The following is a 23,108-nucleotide window of genomic DNA, read 5'->3' on the forward strand; positions in this document are numbered from 1 at the left end:
GCACTGAACAACCCCTAGAAGTTTGATCCTATAGTTCTGAAACACCCTGTATAGTATTCGTTGTTTTCTAGAGTATCATGAGCATTTTTCAGGAAAGTTCAGGAAATATTTTTTTAACCGAATTTTTTTTCTCAATTGCAAAATTGCTACAAATTTTCAAATTCGCCCGATAGGTTGTTAATTTAAAGTAGAATTAAAAACACTATATGTGAACTCGTCTTATCTACATAACCAGGTTTTTTAAAGGGTTTCCAGGAATTTAACCTGGGTTACAAAGGAATCACCGTTTCCCTTTAGCAGCTGTTTTATCATAATAGCCTCGTAAACATTTCGCCTTAGCCTCATTTTGTTATAAAGGCATCGAAATTTCGTCCTCTTTATATGAATGCATCGCAAAGAAAAGAGTGTTTCCTATTGTTCCCCAATTGTTGCGTGAAATTGCACGGCTACTTCATGTGAAGCACCTACTAGTTTTTGAGTTTGAAAATGAATAATGATAAAGAAAAAGTGTAATTTTGGACGATTTAACAGCAAATTCTTTCTTCGCGTATGATTGAATATGATATGATTTATCTATTGCATACACTAAAAGGTCAAATTTATAACAAATATTACCACTATTCTTGGAATACAAACCCGAAATAAGATACTTCTTATTAAGTGATCCAATATCCTAATTATTCGCACACTAGCGTGCGCGTCTCATCACGGGAAGTGAAATTAAAACCTGAAATGTTAATTACAATCAATAGAGAAGAAAGTGTCTTGTAACAAGGCAGGTGCGCATCTCATATGGCTTCCATGCAACCGATATTCACGAAAAAAAATTTATGCCGATGATTGCACGCGTATTTTTAACGATAACCGACCTGTGAGACGATAAAGCCGCGTTTACACTATGCAACATGTTTAACAAACTTATGTCAGTTGGCGTGATGGCTTCAAGCAGTGACGACGCAATAGTGGCTGCTGCATGAGTGGCGGTAATAAGTTTTGTTGTTGTTTTGTTCAATTGATGGCTCTGCTATGAGGCAAATTTGCCAGCACGATTTGGAGATTCGGGAAAACCGTCGGGTATTTACCCTGTTCCTCGAATCGACACTTTCACTATATTAAATTATCAATCATAATCGAAACTTTTCAATGCACGATGTCGCCTCCCCCACGATTCATCCGGCCTGGTTACCAGCGTGAATAGGATCAGCTACCACCGGCAAGGGGTAGGGAAGGGTCTGTAAAAGGGATTTAAAGGATAGGAAGGACGAACAACCACGTGTTGATAAGATGAAGGATAACGCGGAAGTGGAATAGAAACTTTTACAAAGTTTAATTCTGAAATGCACGTTGTATTAACGGCAAGGGGTAGGAAGGGGTTAAGGAAAGGAATCCGTAGGATAGGAAGGGACGAGAACAACCATGTGTTGACTGAGTGAAGGATGACGCGGAAGTCCGGTAATAAGTTGTGCAAAGAAAAAAAGGGCTAAAAGGCGATTTTGGGAACGTCCTTTTTTGGAAGCTAAGGCTACGGTTAAGGTGCAAGCGATTTCGCGCGAATTGCCCTTTGCGCAAAATCCAGCGAATTCGCCCAAATTATTAAACTCGCATAAATAAATGCAAGTGGTTAGAGTATAAGGGACTTAATCGCGCGAATCGCTGGTCGTCACTAGAAGTTCAAACGGGTTTGTTTTTTTCGCGCGAACTATTTGCAGTCGCGCGGTTTTTTGGGCTCTGACCTGTTTTTGGTCATTTTGTTGGAAAACAAAATATTATGGATATAATGAAAAACTTTTCTCTTGGTGTTTGATAGAAGGAATTTGGATTATGGGACCAAAGAAACAGTGAAACAAAGTGACAGCAGATTTAAATGTTAACAGTAAGTAAATTTTGTATTTTGATTAATCGAACATATACATATACTATGAATTAATATACTGCTGTGGTATTGCACCGATTTTCTCGTACCTCGTATGCTTTATTGGCAGATCTATTGTTTACACGTAATGTAAAATTGTGCTTACTCTGTGAATTTGATAGGTCGAGTTGCAATACATTGGACTGGTTGACACCTTCTTTTCATTGGTCAGCATTTTGTCAATTTTGAACCTTGTAATAATCTTAGGCAGTTTAATTTCAATTAATTTCAAGGTCAAAGAACTAAGATTCTGGACCTAGTACTGTTCCTGTCACATAAAATTTAGACAAATAAGTGTATTATTCTACTTGTAACTAAGAACTTTCATCACATGCCAATAGACATCACAATAAACCTAAATTTAGGCAGAAATCTTGTTGTGTAAGCAATTCTTATAGGAAAATACAATTTTTAGAAGCTGATTATATTGTTATAAATAGTAGATTGCGAAATAACATTCGAAAATGAATATATAATCGAAATATCCATTATGTTTTTTAAGAAAAGTCAAGTATTTCATAAATTAACTTGTTTATTAATTATTTTGCTTATTTAATAATATAACAATATTATTTAATAAGCAAATACATTTGACTATTAAATCAACCTTATCAAAATGACATTCTATAGGTTTGTTAAGCGACCTCCACTTTACTGCCATTAATCCAAATGAACACTCTACGTTTCTTCGACTCCGTGACAGTCTGTAATTAAATATTTCTTCTTCGCGTGAATATGGTTTCATTAAATAAGATTTTAGAGGATACGCATCATTACCTAGTAAAACGTGTGGTAGGGCTATTTCGGAATTAGAAAGTTTTTGGTCTTCTGGAAGAAAATGTCCTTATTCTAGTTGCTCATATAATGTGGCAGAAGCGAATGTTCCGCCATCGTTTTGCATGCCATATCAATGCAAAGTAATTTATAATTTACGTCGGCTACAGCCTGTAGTACTATGGAAAAGAACTGTTTGTAATTATAAAACATAGTTCCCGACTTTTAAGAGCATTTAATCCGGATATGGTTTCTGTTAATGGAACCAACACAATTAGGAAAATTCCACTTGTCATAAAATGTTATAGAACTTTTCAATAGCAAATTCTTTATAGGCTGAGGCAAGTGCTGAAGCTGCAACTAGCTGTACAAGTTTCATATATGACATTTCTTATTGTGCTATGTGACATTCTGAATGAATAGGCTAAGGAGCGAAATTCAATTCCAGTTGACAGAAATCTGAAGAAAATTTAATATATAAATAAAATATAATATATCTAGTAATATAAATGTTCATGCATAGTATAATTCACTTAAGCAGATCTTAAATACTGATTTTTTTTTTGGGTGAACTGGCAAAAACGAAATGGAAAGGGTTACGAGACACTTTTGGAAGAGAATTTCAAAAAACTTTTAAATACAAACAGCCCGGTGCGACAGGATGGGAAAAAAGTGGTTCTTCTTGGCCACACTTGACAGATCAAATGACACGAAGGGGTACTTCAAGAAAAATTTCGCTACCTAAAGATAACCCAATATTACCAATAAGTAAGGAATCAAATGAAGAATTAGATGGTGAAATAGAATCTCCCAAAACACAAAATACCGTTGATGATCATCCAAACGACGTGGAAGAGTTTTTGCCATCTACTAGTGCTAACAAAAAACAATAGGAATCATTACGCAAAAAGCGAGAATTCTCAAGCAAGAAGCAGTCAACTCTGCCAAAGAAACCTACAAAAAGCGGGTACAATGTCTCGAAAAGAATGATAGCAATAGAACAAGAAACTCTAAACTTTTTTAAACAAAGTGGAAACCGAAATACATAAAGATTATGACTATCATTTCTTAATGAGCTTAGTACCTCATTTTAAAAACCTGAAAAAAGAACGAAAGCTCAATATACAGTTACAACTACAACAAGGCCTCTGCTTAACGAAATCAAGTCCTCAACTTAACCACCAGAAAATGTTATTTATGCAAGTAGTTCTTTCGCGGCCCAGGTTGCGTGTTCTACCAAAACTGCTCCTCAGTCAGCAATATCACCTGCTTCAGCTAACTCGAGTTGATATGAGTTATCTTCGCCGTCACTCTGTCCTTCACCTTCCGTATTTCAGCCCTCCAACTCATCAATACGCATTAAACTTGGCCTCGAAAATGAAACTCCACAAGAGAAACACTGGGAGTATGGTATTGTTACGTTTGTTACCAATCTCACACAGGTTTAAAATTAAAATGAGATTTGCTGCACTTCGAGTAACTATTACTTACTTACTCGAAGGGCTATTTTCTTAATTATTCCTCTATTGCGTTCAATATATAAGAATACGTGTCCATTACTCATTCGTTAATATTCAAAGAACTTTATCGGTTTCAATTTGGACTCTTCGAAAATCTGGTAGTGTACGCTTAAATAATGATTTTTAAATGTAATTAATTTTAATACTGAATTCTCAGCTGTATAAAATTCTTCTTCGATATAAAACTTTAAATTAATGTCGTTCATAACCTGTGCTTTAATAATTAAAACTTATGAAATTGATCTTAATCGCGCGAATTTTAGAAAACCACTCATTTTCGCGTGCATTCATTAGGCAAACTGCCTTCGCGCGAAATCGCTTGCAGTGTAACCATAGCCTAAGAAAAGTAGTAGCGATTTATTACAAAACTTAAAAAGGGATTATACAAATTTGTTGGCAGGAGAATTGCGAACTGATGGTAGCTTTAGAGACTGTTTAAAGATGACCAGTTCAGACTTTGAGTAATTTGAAAAAATTGGAAAGAAAAACACATCGTTTAGGGGTGCAATTCCAGTTAAAGAAAGACTTGCTGTTACCCTTCGGTTTTTGGAGACTCTTACAAAAGTTTGTCATATTTTTTTAAAATGTTTACATCGAGCATCTGCAATATTGTACAGGAAGTCTGCGATGCCCTAATCGACAATGTACAGGGATTTATTAAGGTAAGTTCTAAAGAAATACAGTATATTATTTATAATAAACTGTTGCATATCGACTTCTTTGCCCTCACAAAAACTTTCAATTATTAAAATGCAATTGTCATCTTAATTTTATTATTGTATAAAAGGAACAATACAAAAACGAAAGAATATCATTATGATGTAGGTTATGATATGGGTTGATTATTGAAAAAGTAATAATGTATCGATTTCTGTATTGTCATCATCTACTACCGGCTGTGTTGATGGGTTATCCAAGGGGGACATGCATTGGGGTAGAAACCAATGCAGAAGTGTTGGAGTCATGTGAAGAGTAGGATATTGTACTGACGGGCCTAGCAGAAGGAGCAGGTGGCTCTTAATATTTCCATCTCGACACTGAATAAAATTTTGTTAATTTCAAACTTCGCATAAGTTGCAGAAATTGTGCTCAGTTTTCTAAGAGTCATTGCAACAGTGTCACCATAGGCATCGAATTCATCACGTTCTTTTTTATTCTGAAGCCCCTTCATTACGAAATACACTTCTTCTGCCACTGCATTAGATTTTTTTTTGACTGTTCTAGCTCTAGCAGAATATGGCTTTATTTGTGGGACAAGTAAATTATCACTTTCTGAAGAGTGTAGGGTAGTAATTTCTTCACTATCTATTGACACATCTGTTTCGGTAACCTGAAACAAAAAAATATAATGTTGTATCAATAAATTAGGCAAGTTATGAACAACTCCTAAATTGTAATTTAATATGCATGATTATCATCGTAATGACTCGAAGCAGTGCTGATGATTGGCTTTATATAGCAGAAGGTTTCGAGAGAAAATGTAATTTTCCATACATATAGAACTGCAAGCACCTATTGGAAGTTCGAGTGAATACTTCAACTTCAAAGGATACCACGGCATTATACTGATGGCAATTGTAGACTCTGAATATTGTTTTACTTACGTTAATGTGGGTAGTCAAGGCCAGTTGTCAGATGGAGGCGTTTTTGCTAACTGCCATTTCAAGAAAATGTTGAAGGAAGGAAAGTTAAATTTGCCTGCAGCTGAAAATTTACGTGGAACGGAAAATCTCACACCATTGGAACCCTGCATCATGAAGCCGTATTCTGGTATTCATCTGGTAATGGAAAGCTAAGTGGTCGGATAATTGTATAAAATGTTTTTGGTATTCTGTCAGTGGTGTTTTCTTTCTCTATACTCCTTAATTAACTTAAAAACATCTGTCTGACGTCAGTCCATTAGTCTAATAATCAGTAATATATCCAAACGATATACATGCCAATACAAGTCGACGACGTAAGGCGACGCGTCAGCCGAAAACCCACTGACGAGGGGTATTTATGCACTAATCAGCCAATTTTTATCAACAAGTTGCAGGTCCAAATAGATTTTTAAACATGTTTTACAAACAAAAAAATTATAGAACACAGAATTCCTTTGATCTAACCGACTCGCTGTGAGAAAAGTAAAACCTGTTGCGAAACACGATTTTATGTTGTCAAACACGCTTGTTGTATAATATTGTTCAACTTTTTTTCATTCATTCTAAAACTTGTTGCAATATAGGTCTCAACTTTGTTGTACAACAGAAGTTTATTAAACATTGTTGCACAGTGTAAATGCGGCTTAACGAAACGACCATTTTGCTGCCGTCTGGTTGATCTTGAATTAAATTAAACCCGGGAGGAATCATCAAAAAAAGTGGTCAGGTTGCACCAGTTTCTTGGCATTTTAAACGAGGTTTACTGCGAACGAAGGATGTTTTTGTTTTTTGCGTAATTCGAAAAAAAAATAAGTGGACTTTGGCGATGTTTTGGTGCCAGCGCAAACTTGATGCTCTTTGATATTTTTTCCGTAAACTTCATGGGTTATTTGTCATTTATAACAAGTTGTTTTATGAAATGATGTTAAGCGTTGGTCGTGGTCGTTATTACGTAATATTATTTTGGTGGAATATTTAGCTGGATTGGGGTCAACTAAAAAGGAAACACTAATATCTGGTTTTTGTGTTTACATCGACTTTTCGACAATATATTTTGTCATCTTCGACATACTTAATATTTTAGTCAAAGAGAAAACGGCAGTAGAAGAAGAAACAATCATAAAACAATTTTTCAGATCCTCAATACACCACTACTTACGTACCTACATACAGGGTGTCCCAGCGAAAACGAAACAGAGCTATTTTCGGTATGAAAAAAAATTTTTTTTTCAAAAATCTCGGACACGTCGATTTTATTTTTGAGGGGGACAACTTTTCCTTACCAAGGCACCCTCATACCAGCAACCCCCTTCGAGGGGGTGGAATCACCCCTAAAATCCTAAATAGAAAGAGGGGTCGTATGATACCTTATTTTAAAGGTCTTTTAATTCTGAATATAACTGCCAAATTTGAAGTGGCTGAAATTATTTCTCTGGATAAAACAGCTTGTCAAAATTGCGGAAACAGCGAAAATGAAAAAGGTATTGTGGACTCTTTTTTGGATAATATTTTTAAAAGAACAAGGAAATCCTATTTTCGAAGGGGTCACTTATTAATTAAGAGGCCACCTAATACCTGGAATCCTTTACGAGGGGTTGAAAGCACCCCTTAAATCTTAAACAGAAAGAGGGATCGTGTTGTACCTTATGTTGAAAGCGTTTTCACTTTAAATTTAAATGGTGACTTCTGAGTGACTGATGGATTTCTTCTGGATATGAAAGCCAAATAAAATTCTGGAAAAAATGCTTTAAATAAACCTTTATGCCTGAAACCCTTTCTTACAATTTTTTTTATTGGATCATTAAAACATGATTAAAAATTTATTAGTATTGTTAATATTATTATTACACCTTATCAGCATATCATAAATAAAAACAAAATACCAAATAAAATGCAAACACAAGTATCTGAAGAATTTATTTAGCTTGCTAAATATCATTGGTACTTTTTTCATAAAGCAGCATTTATTTAAATAGTTTTAAATTATTACCCAGTCTTTTACGTGTTGAAACACTGTTAGCAATGGTTTATTCTACTGCAGAGAGGGTTGAGATGATAGAGTTTTTCTTCCGGCATAACAATTGTGCCAATAGAATGGTACAAGAATTTAATGACCTTCATCCAGAAAAACGAGTCAACAGAAAATACGTTCTAGAAATAGTTGCTAAATGTAGCGAATCTGGCAGTGTCTTAAATAAAAAGCGTGAGGTTCAAAATGCTGTTGTTGTCAATAAAGCAATGCAAATAACTGTCCTAGGTCAACTTCATGCCGAGCCAGGAATAAGTGTCAGAAAATTGGCGACGAGTACAGGAGTAAGCAAAAGTAGTGTTCATAGGATACTTAAGCATAATAAATTCCATGCTTACGAAATTCATCTGGTTCAAGAACTGAATGAGGACGATTTTGACAGACGAGTGCAATTTTGTGAATCGCTTAGTGATATGATAACTGTTAATCCGCGTCTTATTTACAACATTTGCTTTTCAGATGAATGTACTTTTTTTCTTAATGGCAACGTAAATCGTCATAACTGCCGCTACTGATCAAATGCAAATCCGAGCCAGTTTCGTGAAGTTCATACCCAGTTCCCTGAGAAGTTAAATGTTTGGGCGGGAATCTTGGGCGGCTCCATTGTTGGTCCGTTTTTTCTGCCCGGAAATTTGAATGGAGAAATGTACCGAGATCTCTTGGAAAATGCCGTATATCCAAGAATAGTAGAAATAATGGAAGGCGGAAATCATTCTGATGATGATCAAGTCGTTTTCCAACAAGACGGAGCGCCTCCACATTATGCTGCTGGTGTTAGGCAATATCTTGATGAGATATTTCCTGATCGTTGGATTGGAAGGAGAGGACCTTTTATGGAATGGCCAGCTAGGTCACCCGATTTAACCCCATTAGATTTTTTTTATGGGGGCATTTAAAAACAAAAGTTTACGCTACCCAACCAGACACCCTAGAAGACTTACGCCAGAGAATTATAAATGAGTGTCAGATGATAACACCTAAAGTTCTACAAAACATCAGGCATCGTTTTGAGCAAAACCTGTATTCCTGCATGGAAGTAGGCGGGGCACAATTTGAACATTTAATAAATTGACGTAATTTAAATAAACTTGTTTTATTTAAAAGACACAAAAGGAAAAGGGTAGGTATTTCTTATCTCTCCACTTTTACTGGCAGTAAAGATTGTATTTCTTGCTATTTTTATATCAACAAGATATCCATCAGTCACTCAGAAGTCACCATTTAAATTCAGAGTAAAAAGGCCTTCAAAATAAGGAATGACACCACCCCTTTTTTTATTTAAGATTTAAGGGGTGCCTTCAACCCCTCGTAAAGGGTTCCAGGTATTAGGGTGGCCTCTTAATTAATAAGTGACCCCTTTGAAATTAGGAATTCCTTATTCTTTTAAAAATATTATCTAAAACAAAGTTCAAAATACCTTTTTCATTTTCGCTGTTTCTACAATTTTGACAAGCTGTCATATCCGGATAAAAAATTTTAGCCACTTCAAATTTGGCAGTTATATTCAGAATTAAAAGACCTTTAAAATAAGGTATCATACGACCCCTCTTTCTATTTAGGATTTTAGGGGTGATTCCACCCCCTTGAAGGGGGTTGCTGGTATGAGGGTGCCTTGGTAAGGAAAAGTTGTCCCCCTCGAAAATAAAATCGACGTATTCGAGATTTTTGTAAAAAAAAATTTTTTTAATACCAAAAATACCTGTTTCGTTTTCGCTGGGACACCCTGTATTAAATGGTTACCAGAGATTTTCAACAAACCGTCATATCTTTCAATTAATCCTTTAATACTTTTGGAATATTTTTTGAATATTAGCAATCAATTACCTACAAGTAAAAAAATTGTTTTAATATTCCAAATAACATTCCTACTTGCAATATCACTAGGCATTTTTCATGTTCTTTAAAGGTTAAGTTTATTATGTCTGAACAACTTAATGACTTCAAAATACATTAAAAAAGAGATTTTAAACTACTCTACCTGATATAGAAGCAACAACTGTAGTAAGTACATTCTAACTTTTCAAACATTTGAAATATGATCAGTATATTGAAATAAAAAGTGAAATAAAATAAAATTAATTAATCATATTTTTCATTCTTTTTAATTGTGACAACCAGTCAATTGATGATTTGAATGTAAAAATAATATTGAGGCAGTGATGTTTCTGCATAATAAATTGAAAGAGCTTGGCAAACGTAATTGCGGACGATAGAATGAAGTCTATTTTCCTAAAATTTTTGAAATTGTCCAAAAAGAAAATACAACTTGAACGTACATATATGCACTAGTTAATAATTTTAGTTACTTGGAGATCCCTTTGTTTTTCCCTATTGTTTACCTACCTATCTGAGCCCCCCTATGTTTTGTCTTTTAAAAAATGTCCTGCATTGGCTCCAGGACGAGAAGCGTATGACCCTGCCTAAGATCCCTAGTATTAATGTTTCTTGCACTATTCCTTTTTTATACTCTTTTTATTAGATACAATGTCATACTACCCAATAGTATAACTTTTTAACTACTATATTAGCAACCTGTTCTTGTATATTGGAACACGTCGCTAAATGTGCCAAAGCACAAGGCCAAAAAACGAAAAAAAAATATTCACAGATTTATTTGACAAAATAAGACAAAAATCTAAAGCAAAAACTTATCAGCTTAAATTCTTTAACACGCTTATATTAGCTCGGGTTATATCTATGTATGTAATGGAATCTTTAAGCTTCATTTTCACTGGTTTCTAAAAGTCTGGTCAACTTGAAACTTTACACGCGTATCAAGGACCGATGACAATGCAATAATTTAATAACATTTTGCCATTATAATCCTTATTAGGACTGCCAGGGTTAATAAGTAATAGTTTAAAATAAACTAAAAGATTAGGCTTTTATTGCTAATCGAACTAAAAAGTCGAAAATAATTTTTAATTACAAAGGGTTTTTATTACAGTTGTAAAAGGTCGGACAATCAATCATAATTAATTGAAATTTTAGTTATTAGCAGAATAATTCAAATCAGAGTAAAAAGCGTGGGGTGCATTTAACTTAATTTGTATAGTTGCCAATAGAATAATTGTGATTTTTAAATATAATATATATTAAATAAACTTTTTTTTATATAATCACGAATCCTCAATTAACTGCCTTAGTTTATTAAAACTTTTATAGAATTCGTAGAAAATGTACCTATAATTCCACTGAATATAGGGAATATATTAATCCATCTAAAGAATGGGCCAAGTTCCAGATAACTGAAATCTGGAAGCAAATTAATGATGACTCTATTAGCACATTAAATACGATATGAATTATTAAAAGAATCATTGTATGGACATCATCTCAATGATTAAATGAAGGTTCTTCTTTTGGATTTCAAGTGTTTTGTTAATATAAAATTTGTAGAATTTTTAATTAAGTTATGGTCTGAAAACTGATGAATTACATAAACGTTTTTCAAAATAAGTTGAATTTATTGTTTTGCTTTCTGTAGGAGGATTTGTGAACTTGATCGTTTCTTTTCACCAATTAAAACATGCCTTTGACGTATCCCAATAAAAAATGCTTTTTCTATCACTAAAGTCCTTTTAAGAAATTTTTATTTATTTAAAAAAAAATGTTTATTGCACAATTTTCAATGAAAAGTCATTTATAGCAACATTAAGATCCTATTAACTTTTATACATAAGATTCTGGGCAGTTAAAAATGTCTATTAAATCTATATATTATATTAAGTAAATTCTCGTTTATTTTCTTGCTTTTACTTGCGAGTGTAAGAAAAATTACCATAATCGTCATGCATCTAAAAGCTCGATGGAAATTTACTTTTACGCCGTAGGGCGAACGACAGACAATCTCTTGATTCATTGGCATCAATTAAAATTCCTTTCTCGAAATTGCTTGATCCTCCGTTTTATATCTAACATTAGCATAATCAGAAAGTGTACAAAGATCTTTAAAGTTTTATATCAGTGCATCGACCATTAGAACATTCTTACCTGAACCTTTCTGAACTCATTTTATGTTATTGTTATTAAGAAGCAGAACAATAAAGTGTGGTTTATAGGCGATTAACCTAGACTTAGCCGGGGCCAAAGCAGTTTACCTAGAATTACATAATGTCGCTCGCTTTTTATTAATAATGACATTAGTTTAAATTGTATAGGGTAATTTGCTAATGAAAGTTGCCATAAAAGAATGGCTCCGGAAAGTTTTTAGCTGTTTGTATGATAATATCTATGAGCCCACTTAGCATTTAATAATAATAAATGACTTTTATTAATCAAGTAAGAATATTTTTACACTTGGCGCAGTCTAGTTAAAAGCTACTCGACTGAACCAAGTAAAGACCATAAAAAAAATTATATAATATCCCATCTACCTAGAAAATTACAGTAAAAAGAAATTCCTTTGCAAAAAATTATTTGTTTTTAACTTTAAAATGCCTACTAGAGAGGGGCATGATCAAAAGGCAGGACATTGTAATATTTGACAGCATTATATGAAAAAACTTCTTTTATCTCTGAATATAAGGCGGTTCCTAAATGAAGCTCACATTGATGGATTCTGAATAATCTTTATTAAAAAATTGCAAATAAGCAAATTAGTCCGATCATCCATTTTCAACCATTTTAGTTCTTTATTCCACGATGTGCTGCGTTCATATTCTTTAACATCACATATTAACCAAACACAAGAGTTCTGAACTCTCTGTATGCGAGATTTGGTTACTTGGTCCAAACAACCATAGATATAATCACAATAATTAAAGTTGCTAAGTACAAGAGATTCACATAATTCCTTTCTCAGCTTGCAGTTTAAAAATGATTACTTATTTATGATAAATGATTTTTTTATATATAGTTTTTAATGAAAAATATGCCTTTTGAAATAAAGTGATAAGATGTTCTTTAAAACGTAAATTAGTATCTAAAGTGGAGCCAAATTGTTTATTTTATCCACCATATCAACTTTACATCAATCAACAAAAATGTTCAAATGATTTTTGAAAACTTCTACTTGGTTTTTATACCGAAAAACATAAAAAAAGACTTTGAAGGATTTAAAATTAAATTATGACTTTTAGATAATAAGAGTTCGAGTTTCTATAAACATACCAGCATCAAAACAATAGTAAAAGCTTGAACATTGCAATACTTCAGTAATCTTAAAATAGCACAGCCCTTAATATTTGATTTTATTATATTAAGGGCTGGTATTAAAACCGTAATAACATAACTTGGGAATAAGTAAGGAATGATTTATCGTGTCGAAGAATTAATATAGGATACATTTGTTTTTCCAGACTACGAATAATATCATCAATTACATTGCTTTTGTAAAGCAACAGAAGTAAAGTCCAGTTCAGAGATCTATTAGAATCTTTGATGTGCCGCGAATAGTCCGTGTGCCGGTGTTGCTTGTATTGTCACACGGCATGCATGTTTAAATCGCAAAATTTTATGTGGAAAGAGTCATAAAGTAATATTCTAAGCGATATTAAATCATTCCATTAAATAAATTAATGTTTTAAATATTTTTTTTAAATGTATACATTTAATTCGTAAAATTTGAATACATACGCCCACGTACTATTTTGTTAGACGTCTGACCTCATTCCCAGCCCCTCAAGCGTGAAAAGCACAGGTCCGACCTTAAAATTTATTTGTATTTAAAATTTTATTATTGCGGATTTTTGGGTTTAGTTTTATAAAGTTAGAAATTCAGGATAGTTGATAGCAAGATAATATTTAATTTAAAGATTTAAGTACGTAAAATCAGTTTAACCAAAAATTTTTGTAAAACCGCATTGTACAATAGGACTAATTTCATTAGAAATAAATTAGTTATACATTTGTGAATAGAAAACATTTTCGAATATTTTAGGATAGGGCCAAAAGTATCCTGATTATTCTTAAATCATTAAAAGTTTTGGGATTATCTACTTTTCCCAAAGGTTTTCCAACCGATATTTTCCATATATCTAGAAAGTAACCAAGGCAACAGTTGATAATATGGTAATATCTCACCCATACCAGTTGCATTTGATATTAATTTTTTTTAAATAATACCAACATCGTCCAAAGTGTTTAATTGAAAAGAAAATAAATCATTATGCAACGTGTGACCTTTATAGAAATTTACCCTTTCACTATAATCGGAAACATAAAAAAAAGAGACAAAATAGCCATTAATTTCATCTGAATTAGAGAGGTTCTGTGGTATAATATTATATTTATTTGAGCAAATATTTAAATTATTTAACGCTCTCCAGCTCTTTCTTAAAGTTTTTTCTTGACATATTGAATCTAGGAGTTTTTTGTCCTTCCTATCTAATTCAATGTAGAATTTCAGACTTTATTTTAGATACTTTTAGGTTTGTTCAAATTATCTCAATGCAGTATCTCGTTCTTTCAAAAATATTTTTATATTTTCAGTCAGCCAAGCTGCTTTTGGTTTGGTAATATTTTTTTACATCGAACATTTAACACCGATGTTCTGCTAATATTTATAATGATAGTCTTCTTAACAAAAAAAAACCGAAAAGATTTGCTTTACTATACATGCAAGACCTACATGTTGAACATCTTTGTAAATTAGACTTATGTAGAGCAAGATTACTGTTGCAATAATTTTCCAATATACTATACAGAGAGGTCCTGTGGGTAAAGATCAATATATTAACTTGCAATAACAAATCATACGTTAAAATGAAAAATACTTCTTTTCTGGCACGTGCGGCTTACTGTATTTCCTCTCTCATCTTCAAGTGCAAATGAGAAATCGGTATAGTATTGTCGTTCTCTTTTGATTTCAGGGTTAGCCTATGAATATATGTTGCATGTTAATAGGGGGCGGAAACACACATATTTCCGCACCCAAGAATGAAATTTGCCAGGCTTGTAAACTGCTGTCGTAAGTGACTACACGTCCCGGGAACAAAGGTATTTGGTGCGAAAATCAGTTGATTAAATTGCAATAACGAGTCTAAGTAACAAGTTACGAGAATGATAGTGTTTCTCTTACTCCCTCTCTACTAGCTACAGTTAGTTCCAAATTAAGTACTTACACCGTATTGCGTTTCCCCCTTGATCGGCTTTGAAGTCCAAGTGGGGAATCGGTGAACCATTCTTCTAGTCGTTTTTTTAACTTCAATTTCTAATTTATGATAATGTATGCGTATATAAGCACTCAAGAAAGAAATTTGCCGAACGCATAGATTATTATCGTTAAGCGAATATACACACCCGGCCAACGAAGGTCTTGTCACCATTTAAAATAACAGACCGATAGCGTTTCCTATAGTTCCAGAGGAACTATAAACTAATAATACTACTAATTAACTATGAACTAACCTGAACTACTAACTAATCTGAATTAACTCTAGCTAGCTCGACCCAAATTTGATGTAGTGAAGCTCAAGACCTGCGGCTTATTACCTTTCATCGGCAGGTGCAAGTGGTAAATCATTGTCATTCTCTTATCAACTTAACGAACGGTATTAACTAGGGTTAGACCCAAATGAAGTGTACTCAAAACCAAATATGAAGATGAAATGTAGTCATGACCAGTATGTACAGCTTATTCCCTCTCATCGATAAGCTCAAGTGGGGAATCAATGATTGGGAGTAACCTTGTCGTCCTTTCCTTAACTTCATGGTTAGCCTATTCTGTTGCTTATGAATTAATGGGTATTTCGACAATCAACAAAGAAATTTTATCAATGTACATACTATCGTAAACACGCCCAACCAATAAAAGTCTTGAGTGCGGCAATCTATGTATTAAAATGCAATAACAAATTTAAGTGATAAGTTAAAAAGTTGTTGATAGCAATAGCTATACTAACTACAGTTCGACCAAGATGAAAAAGTAGTGAAGTCAGAGACATATGGCGTATTATATCTACCCTCTGATCAGCAGACCCGAGTGTGTTAAATAGATGAAGCAATCTTCAAATAATTCTCCCTTTTCAATTTCATGCTTTGCATGTTAATATATGCGTATTTCGTCACTCAAAAAAGATATTTGCCGGGTGTGTAGATTACTATCTGTAGGCAGTTATACCAGACGACATAATTCCCATTACCAATCAAGCCATGCAGTACTATCAGTTCAGCTTCTGCTTCTATTTTGCAGTGTCAAGAATACATATATAAAATATCGAATATCGACCTAAGGTCAAACAAATGGGAAGGGCTTCTCGCCTTGTACTTTCTATATTTATGGCTCTGTTTGTTGTTCGTAGATTTTAAGGAATATATAAAAAAAAGATGTTGGAAAGTCTTGGTTGTGTATTGTCACGTAATGTGTTTTAGTTGCGATTCAGTGATAAAAGACGTTTAAAGTGCTTTCAGTAGTATAATTGTTATTAAAGACTACAATTATACTACTGAATCGTTAATCTGCTATACACGCCCAGAAAATGGAGATCTTGTGTGCGTAACTCAGTCTAAGTCACAAGTCAAAAAAGAAGAACGATAGCGTTGCATCTACCCTCTGATTGTCAAAAATATCATTGATTTTTTTACCGATAGTTAAAGACTCATTCATAGAATCCACGAATCATCACTTTAGATGCTTAGTTACTGACTGATTTACAAGAGATAACTTTATTGAGTACAGGTGCTCCTATGATAAACCTCTTAATATCTCATCATTTGCTGCACGAATCTCATGATTTTTTCAAGCATAGTGGATGAATCATTTAACGAATCCCACAAATCAAGTATCATAGCAGTTTGATCATCAGATCTTTTACTTACTGGCTGATTTAAAAAATATGAATTATTTGATTGAGATCAGGCCCTCCTGTGATAAACCTTAAACTACAAATATTAACTTGCAACAACAAGTCTGAAATACAAGTTAAAAGAAAAGAACTATAGCGTTTCTGATAGTCGCCCTCTACTAACTAACTAAGCTGTGCAGCTTATTCTGTTTCATCGGCAGATGCAAGGGATAAAAAGTCAAGTTTTGTCATTATCTTTTTCATTGCATGCTTTACCTATGCATTTCCATTTCATGATATTTCGGCACTCAAGATGGAAATTTGCCGACCATATAAATTATTTTCGTTAGGGGACTATACACGTTGTGCCAACGAAGATCTTGGGTGCGGAAATTAATGTATTAACTTGCAACAACAAATCTAAATCACAAGTTAAAAAAAAGAGAACATCACGTAACGCTGTTTGTTTTCTCTCGTCGGTAAGCGCGCGAAAATCTTTGAAATATTTTTGTTCTTTGTTAGATTTAACGAATTTCTGTTTTATGTTTATTCATGTTTCAGTTTAGCATTAAGTACTTGATTATCTTCGGCAACGGATTTATTAGGAAGTGTGCATCTATTCCAAGAAAAGGCTTTCAGAATGTTAGAAATGAGTTTAAAAAATATTCTTTTTGTTTAGCCCAAAATGGAAAGAATTTTGAGCATCTAAAGCAACCTAGAAGTAACTCATCCTATAGCCAAAATATGATGGTTGTAGTTCCCCCTACCTGTATAACAATTGTGAATTACGCTTTTTTTGTTTTTTTAGAGGGCGCCATAGAGTAGCGGGGAAAAATCGAGCAGTGCGTTGTGTAGCTAGACATCTTTATTTATATACCAAAATAAGTTTTCGTCACTGTTAGGACTATGGGGACAATTCTCTATATTGTGTGCGTGTTTGTAATGGTTTAAGCGTTTTAGTAAGGGCCAAGGGAGCACTAAAGATAACCAGCACCCAGGTCGCCTTGTCACTGTTTTAACTCCAAAACAATTATCAAAATCGACCAAATTGTGTGTGCAAATCGTCGATTATTTGCCGAGACTGTAAACCCCAATAAACGGTTTATAATAAACAATTTTATATGAGGAATTACACATGATAAAAGTCTATGCGAGGTTGGTGCCAAAAAGCCTGACTCTTGACCAAAAGCTTTTGCGTCAGCAGATTCTTAAAAGGTTAGAAGAGATTCCGGACTGATGAAAAGCATTATTATTTACGACGAAAGCTGATTTTTTCAATACGATGTTGAAACAAAGCAGCAATCCATGCACATGAATGAATCAAAAAAGCAGGTAGGTCCAAATCAAAATTCAAGGCAATGTTGATCGTTTTTTTCGACATTAATGGTATCGTGATGATTGAATGGGTTCCAGAGGGTCAGGCTGTCAACCAGACTTACTTTTTGTCAGTTTTAACACTGCGAAAACGAGTTCGTAAGAAACGGAGTTATGGAAGAATAACTCGTGGATTTTGCACCAGGAAAATGCATGTGACCATAACAATATATACTGCCCCATTTGTGAATTTGACCGATAAACGCACTCCAGTACTCGAGCACCCACCATAGTCGGCAGATTTGACACCGTGTGACTATTTTTTGTTTTCGAAGATAAAATCTGCCTTGGAAGGGACCCGATTTGAGTCGATGAAAGCGGTAAAGCAAAAAATGGCAGAGCTTCTAAATGCATACAAGGCTTCGAGCATTGCTTCGATAAATGAAGAAAACGTATGGAAAGGGGTGTGGTGAGGGGACGGTAGTATATTTAAGGGAAGCATTCGAATGTAGAAAAATTTTTATAATAAAATTATTTTTCATAACCAGTCTCGGTATTTAATAGCCAAACTTTGTACACCATATTCAATATGGTAATATGCATTGACTCAGTGAAATAATATCTGATGACTCTACTCATGTTTAGCATCACAAACAATATTTAATTTCTGTCGAACTTATGCTTATGGGTCTTCTAGTTGAGTAGATAAAAACTGCCCCATATAAAAACTTTTTACACCTTAACTTTTGAATAAAATCCAATTTCATATCCAGGATAAATGGTCAAATAATAATAGTGTGCCTGAATTGTAACATTCACAGAACGTTTATTAAGTTTTAAGTGATCATTTACCCACTACTCAAGAATTTGATCGAAAAAAAATTGAGACCTAATTAAGACAACTAAGAGACCATCTGAAGACATAAAACAAATTGCAATGAAGACTTGATGAAAATATGAAAGAGATTAAAGGAAACCCGTAGAAACAAGAACATTGGAATAGGAATTTACTTTGCCGTTTGAAAATAAATCTCGTTAAATTCTTTACATTTCCATCTTGTATTAAGCATTTCTAAACTTATACCAAAAAAAACCTCTTAATTAACAAACACGCATGCAACTTCTCATCGAACTAAAGATATTAACTTGGCTATACGCTATACCAACATACTTCATTCGACCTAATTACTCCCCAGTTTAACAATCATAAACCTAAATCTAAAAATAACCACGTGGGAATGAAGTCAGTTGAGACTGGAATTCGATTTTTGTAGCCGGTCCAATTTATTGGCAATGATCCGGTTGCCTTGAGAATATTACTTAGGAAAATTTAAGTTGCCTTATATAAAATGTAAATTAGTTAATTAACCACTTTATAAATCAGCTTTAGATGATCTACATATTAGACTAAGGCTCGTATAGAGACTGCCACGCATGACTGGAACTCATGAAGCCCAGAGAGATTAACATAACCATTTAAATCACCTAAAAGCCACATAAAGATTTATGCATCAATAAAAATGTTATATGTTATTGAATTTCAGTTATATAAGTTCATTGACTTATATTGTTATTTAAATTTTTATTGTTTTTTTTTGCAGATCCCCCTCGGTTCCACAATGATTCTACAAGGTAACCGGGGCGGGAGGTTCCTAACCAAAGTTGTCACCTTGGGGTTCCTGTGGGGTCTCATCATCTACACCGTGCTACAATTTAGGGCGATCAAGCTCGATGTTCCTATGCCGCACTTGAATAGTCGGTATCTACTACAAAAAAGGTAAGATCGATAATTATTCACTTATTTTCGCGCTATGTATAAAATCTGCAGTATTAGAAAAGACACTTATTTGGAGAGCAGTATTACTTGATCTTATAATCTACTGCTGGATAACCATGTAATCTAAGAAGTTTGTGGTAGGTTAGTTGGTTCATAGGAATACATTTTTATACATTCCAGTGACTATTTCAAGCTAGTAATGCATGAACAAGGATATCTTAACAATTTCTTGTGAAGTTGATATAATTACTTTATATCTGTTTTTCTCGAATTTTTGGGAAGGAGAATGTGAACAAGAAAAAAGGCAAAAAAGATAAGAAGAATGAGAAATCGACGTAATAAGAAATAGAGAGAACAACAAGATTTCATTACCCTAAAAAAACTGAAAAGGAATATGGAGTTTGAGAAAACTAGTAAGAAATGCAGGTAAACCACGTAACACTTAAGACAGGAAGAAAGAAGATAAGAAGATGAAAGAAAATGAGTAAAAAAATTATGATATGAGCCTCCGACGCCTAGAGAAATAAAGATACAGATTAACTTTTAACAAAGAATTTATTTGAAAGAACTCGTCCATTATCTCAAAGAGACCTGCATAATTAGAGAAAAAATAAAAACTCCAAGTCTCAGTCTCAAAATATTTTTTTATGTGTCAATCAGGTTACATGTTTCGCTAATAAGGCATCATCAGATCTACCATAAATAGAAAAACACACGTAATAAAATTAATTAAAATTGCCTTATAGCTAGATGACCTGCTAAGTACTGACAAATAAAATTAAAATCTGAGAATACCCACATATTTTATAATAAAAAACAATAACATGGCACAAAAATTCAACAAAAAATATAAAAAGGAGAAAACGTGACTAGTGTAGTATTTGAACCCACGTTCTAAAATTGATCTCGGTGAAACACCAGACCGTTAACCACTCGACCAGCCCCGCTTTTGAATCTTATAGTCAAAGGCATATATGCGTATCGTGAGCAAAAACAGGAGATTAGATAAGATTATTAAAGATAAGTCCTGGCTCAAAGGTGAAAACATCATTAACGCATGTCAAAATTGTACTTATTTTGGCTTTGGTGATTTCCATTTTGTCCAAGAGATCCAACTTTCTACCCTTAGGGCACTCGTGAACAATGGAAACATTTTCAAGGACGGAAAAACTATGATCCGTTGATAATAAATGGTTAGCAAATGCTGACTTAGTTTCTGTGGTGTCGGTGTCCCTGAACTTATTGACGAGGCTTAGGTGTTCCTGTACCCTTGTGGATACTCTCCTTCTTGATTGTCCCACATAAACAGCAGGGCAATTAAGACAATATACACCCGATTTGGATAGAGGGTCACTTTTATCCAACGTCTTTACGAGGTTCTTTCTTAGCGAGTTAGTCGTTTTGAAAGCTATGGAAAGGCTGAAAGGCTTAAAAAATGTTGCAAGTTGTTGAGAAATGCCGCCGAAATAGCTAAGGCATCTAAAATTATTATTGTTGGTGATGTTGTTCGGTGGGTGGACGATGTGATAGGACAGTTTATATTTATTATAAAATTTGTAATATAATTTGTTCAAGCTGTAAAGTGAATAATTGTTGTTTACAGCAATTATTTTTATAATATTATGTTCTTTTTGAAAAGCGTCTTTGGACAGAGGTAATTTAAATAAACGGTAGAACATTGAATTAAAGGCTGCATATTTGTCTTGATAAGGGGATTGGAGTTAAATTGGATTATATTATCTGTTGCAGAAGATTTGCGATATACTTCAAAAGAATTACTGTTATTATTTCGGCATAAAAGAAGATCTAAAAAGGGTAATTTTCCGTTTGTCTCTCTTTCCAGGGTAATAGAGATCTGATTATGAAGGGAGTTAATAAATGACAAGAAATCCAATAAATCATTCTCGTCACCAACCCACAACACGCACACATCATCCACGTACCTTTTATAAGCTCTCAAAAAGCCCACAAAACGACTTTTCATGATTTTCTTCTCTAAGTGACTCATGAAGACCTCGCTCAAAAATCGTGAAAGACAAGAACCCATGGCGAGACCAGATTTTTGCCTAAAGAATTGATCATTAAATTTAAAGAAATTTTGTTCCAAAACTAATGATAAAAGGTGGATAAGATTATCTACCACCAGTTTTGGCAAAGTACTATTGTTGTTTAGCAGGATCTCAACCAATGTTAAACAATCTGACGAGGGTATGCTAGGGAACAAGTTCTGTACATCTAAGGAAAGCAAAATGGCATTGTTTGGAACATCTATTTGCTTTAGATAATTGGCAAATTCAATTGAGTTTTTAATGGAAAATTCGTTCCGAAAACCAGTTACTTCTCTTAAAGTATTGTTAAGCCAAGAGGATAATTTGTAGCAAGGAGAGTTTACGAAGGAAACTACTGGTCTTATCGGGTTCCCCTCCTTATGAATCTTAGGTAAGCCATAGAGCACAAGAGTACGTGGGTTCATAGGGCATAGGTTAGATTTAGTGGTGTTTAAGTATTCTAGAGTTATAAGGCATCGATCTAGAAAATTCTTAAGTTTTGAGAAAAAACTAATCGTTGGATCCCTAGTAATAGCCACGAAGTCGTCAGTCGATAGAAATTCTGTCACTTTAGACACATAGTCGAGTCTATTAATGACTATCAAACAAGAGCCTTTGTCTGCTCTGGAAATTAGAAGATCATGCGTTTCAATTTTGTTTTTAACAGAATTAAGGTATTGTTTGTTGTAATCATTAGGGACAGAGTTATGTCTCTCAGAGTTAAGAAAATTAATTATTTTTGATCGTTAAATGTTTTTGTTAGGAATAACAGACGTCCATCCACCGAACAACATCACCGCAACAATAATAATTTTAGATGCCTTAGTTATTTCGGCGGCATTTCTCAATAACTTGCTAAATTTTTTAAGCCTTTCAGCCTTTCCATAGCTTTCAAAACGACTAACTCGCTAAGAAAGAACCTAGTAAAGACGTTGGATAAAAGTGACCCTCTATCCAAATCGGGTGTATATTGTCTTAATTGTAGGGATTGCCCTGCTGTTTACGTGGGACAATCAGGAAGGAGGGTATCCACAAGGGTACAGGAACACCTAAGCCTCGTTAATAAGTTCAGAGACACCGACACCACAGAAACTAAGTCAGTTTTCCGTCCCTGAAAATGTTTCCATTGTTCACAAGTGCCCTAAGGGTAGAAAGTTGGATCTCTTGGAGAAAATGAAAATCACCAAAGCCAAAAAGAGTCCAATTTTGACATGCGTTAATGATGTTTTCACCTTTGAGCCAGGACTTATCTTTAATAATCTTATCTAACCTCCTGTTTCTGCTCACGATACGCATATATGCCTTTCACTATAAGATTCAAAAGCGGGGCTGGCCGAGTGGTTAACGGTCTGGTGTTTTACCGAG

General features: G+C 33.9%; 1 protein-coding gene across 3 annotated transcripts in view; it reads left to right on the plus strand.

The window, feature by feature from the left end:
* LOC126733555 (uncharacterized) overlaps positions 1–23,108 on the plus strand; it is a 77,961-nt gene that overhangs the window by 36,512 nt on the left and 18,341 nt on the right. For all 3 annotated transcript variants that reach the window (XM_050436889.1, XM_050436887.1, XM_050436888.1), the window contains exon 2: positions 19,520–19,695. In XM_050436889.1, coding sequence (XP_050292846.1) covers positions 19,538–19,695 — 158 coding nt within the window. In that variant the 5' untranslated portion in view covers positions 19,520–19,537. The remainder of the gene's footprint in view (positions 1–19,519; positions 19,696–23,108) is intronic.

Source organism: Anthonomus grandis, chromosome 2 (genome assembly GCF_022605725.1).
Source record: "Anthonomus grandis grandis chromosome 2, icAntGran1.3, whole genome shotgun sequence".
Taxonomy (NCBI): Eukaryota; Metazoa; Arthropoda; class Insecta; order Coleoptera; family Curculionidae; genus Anthonomus; species Anthonomus grandis.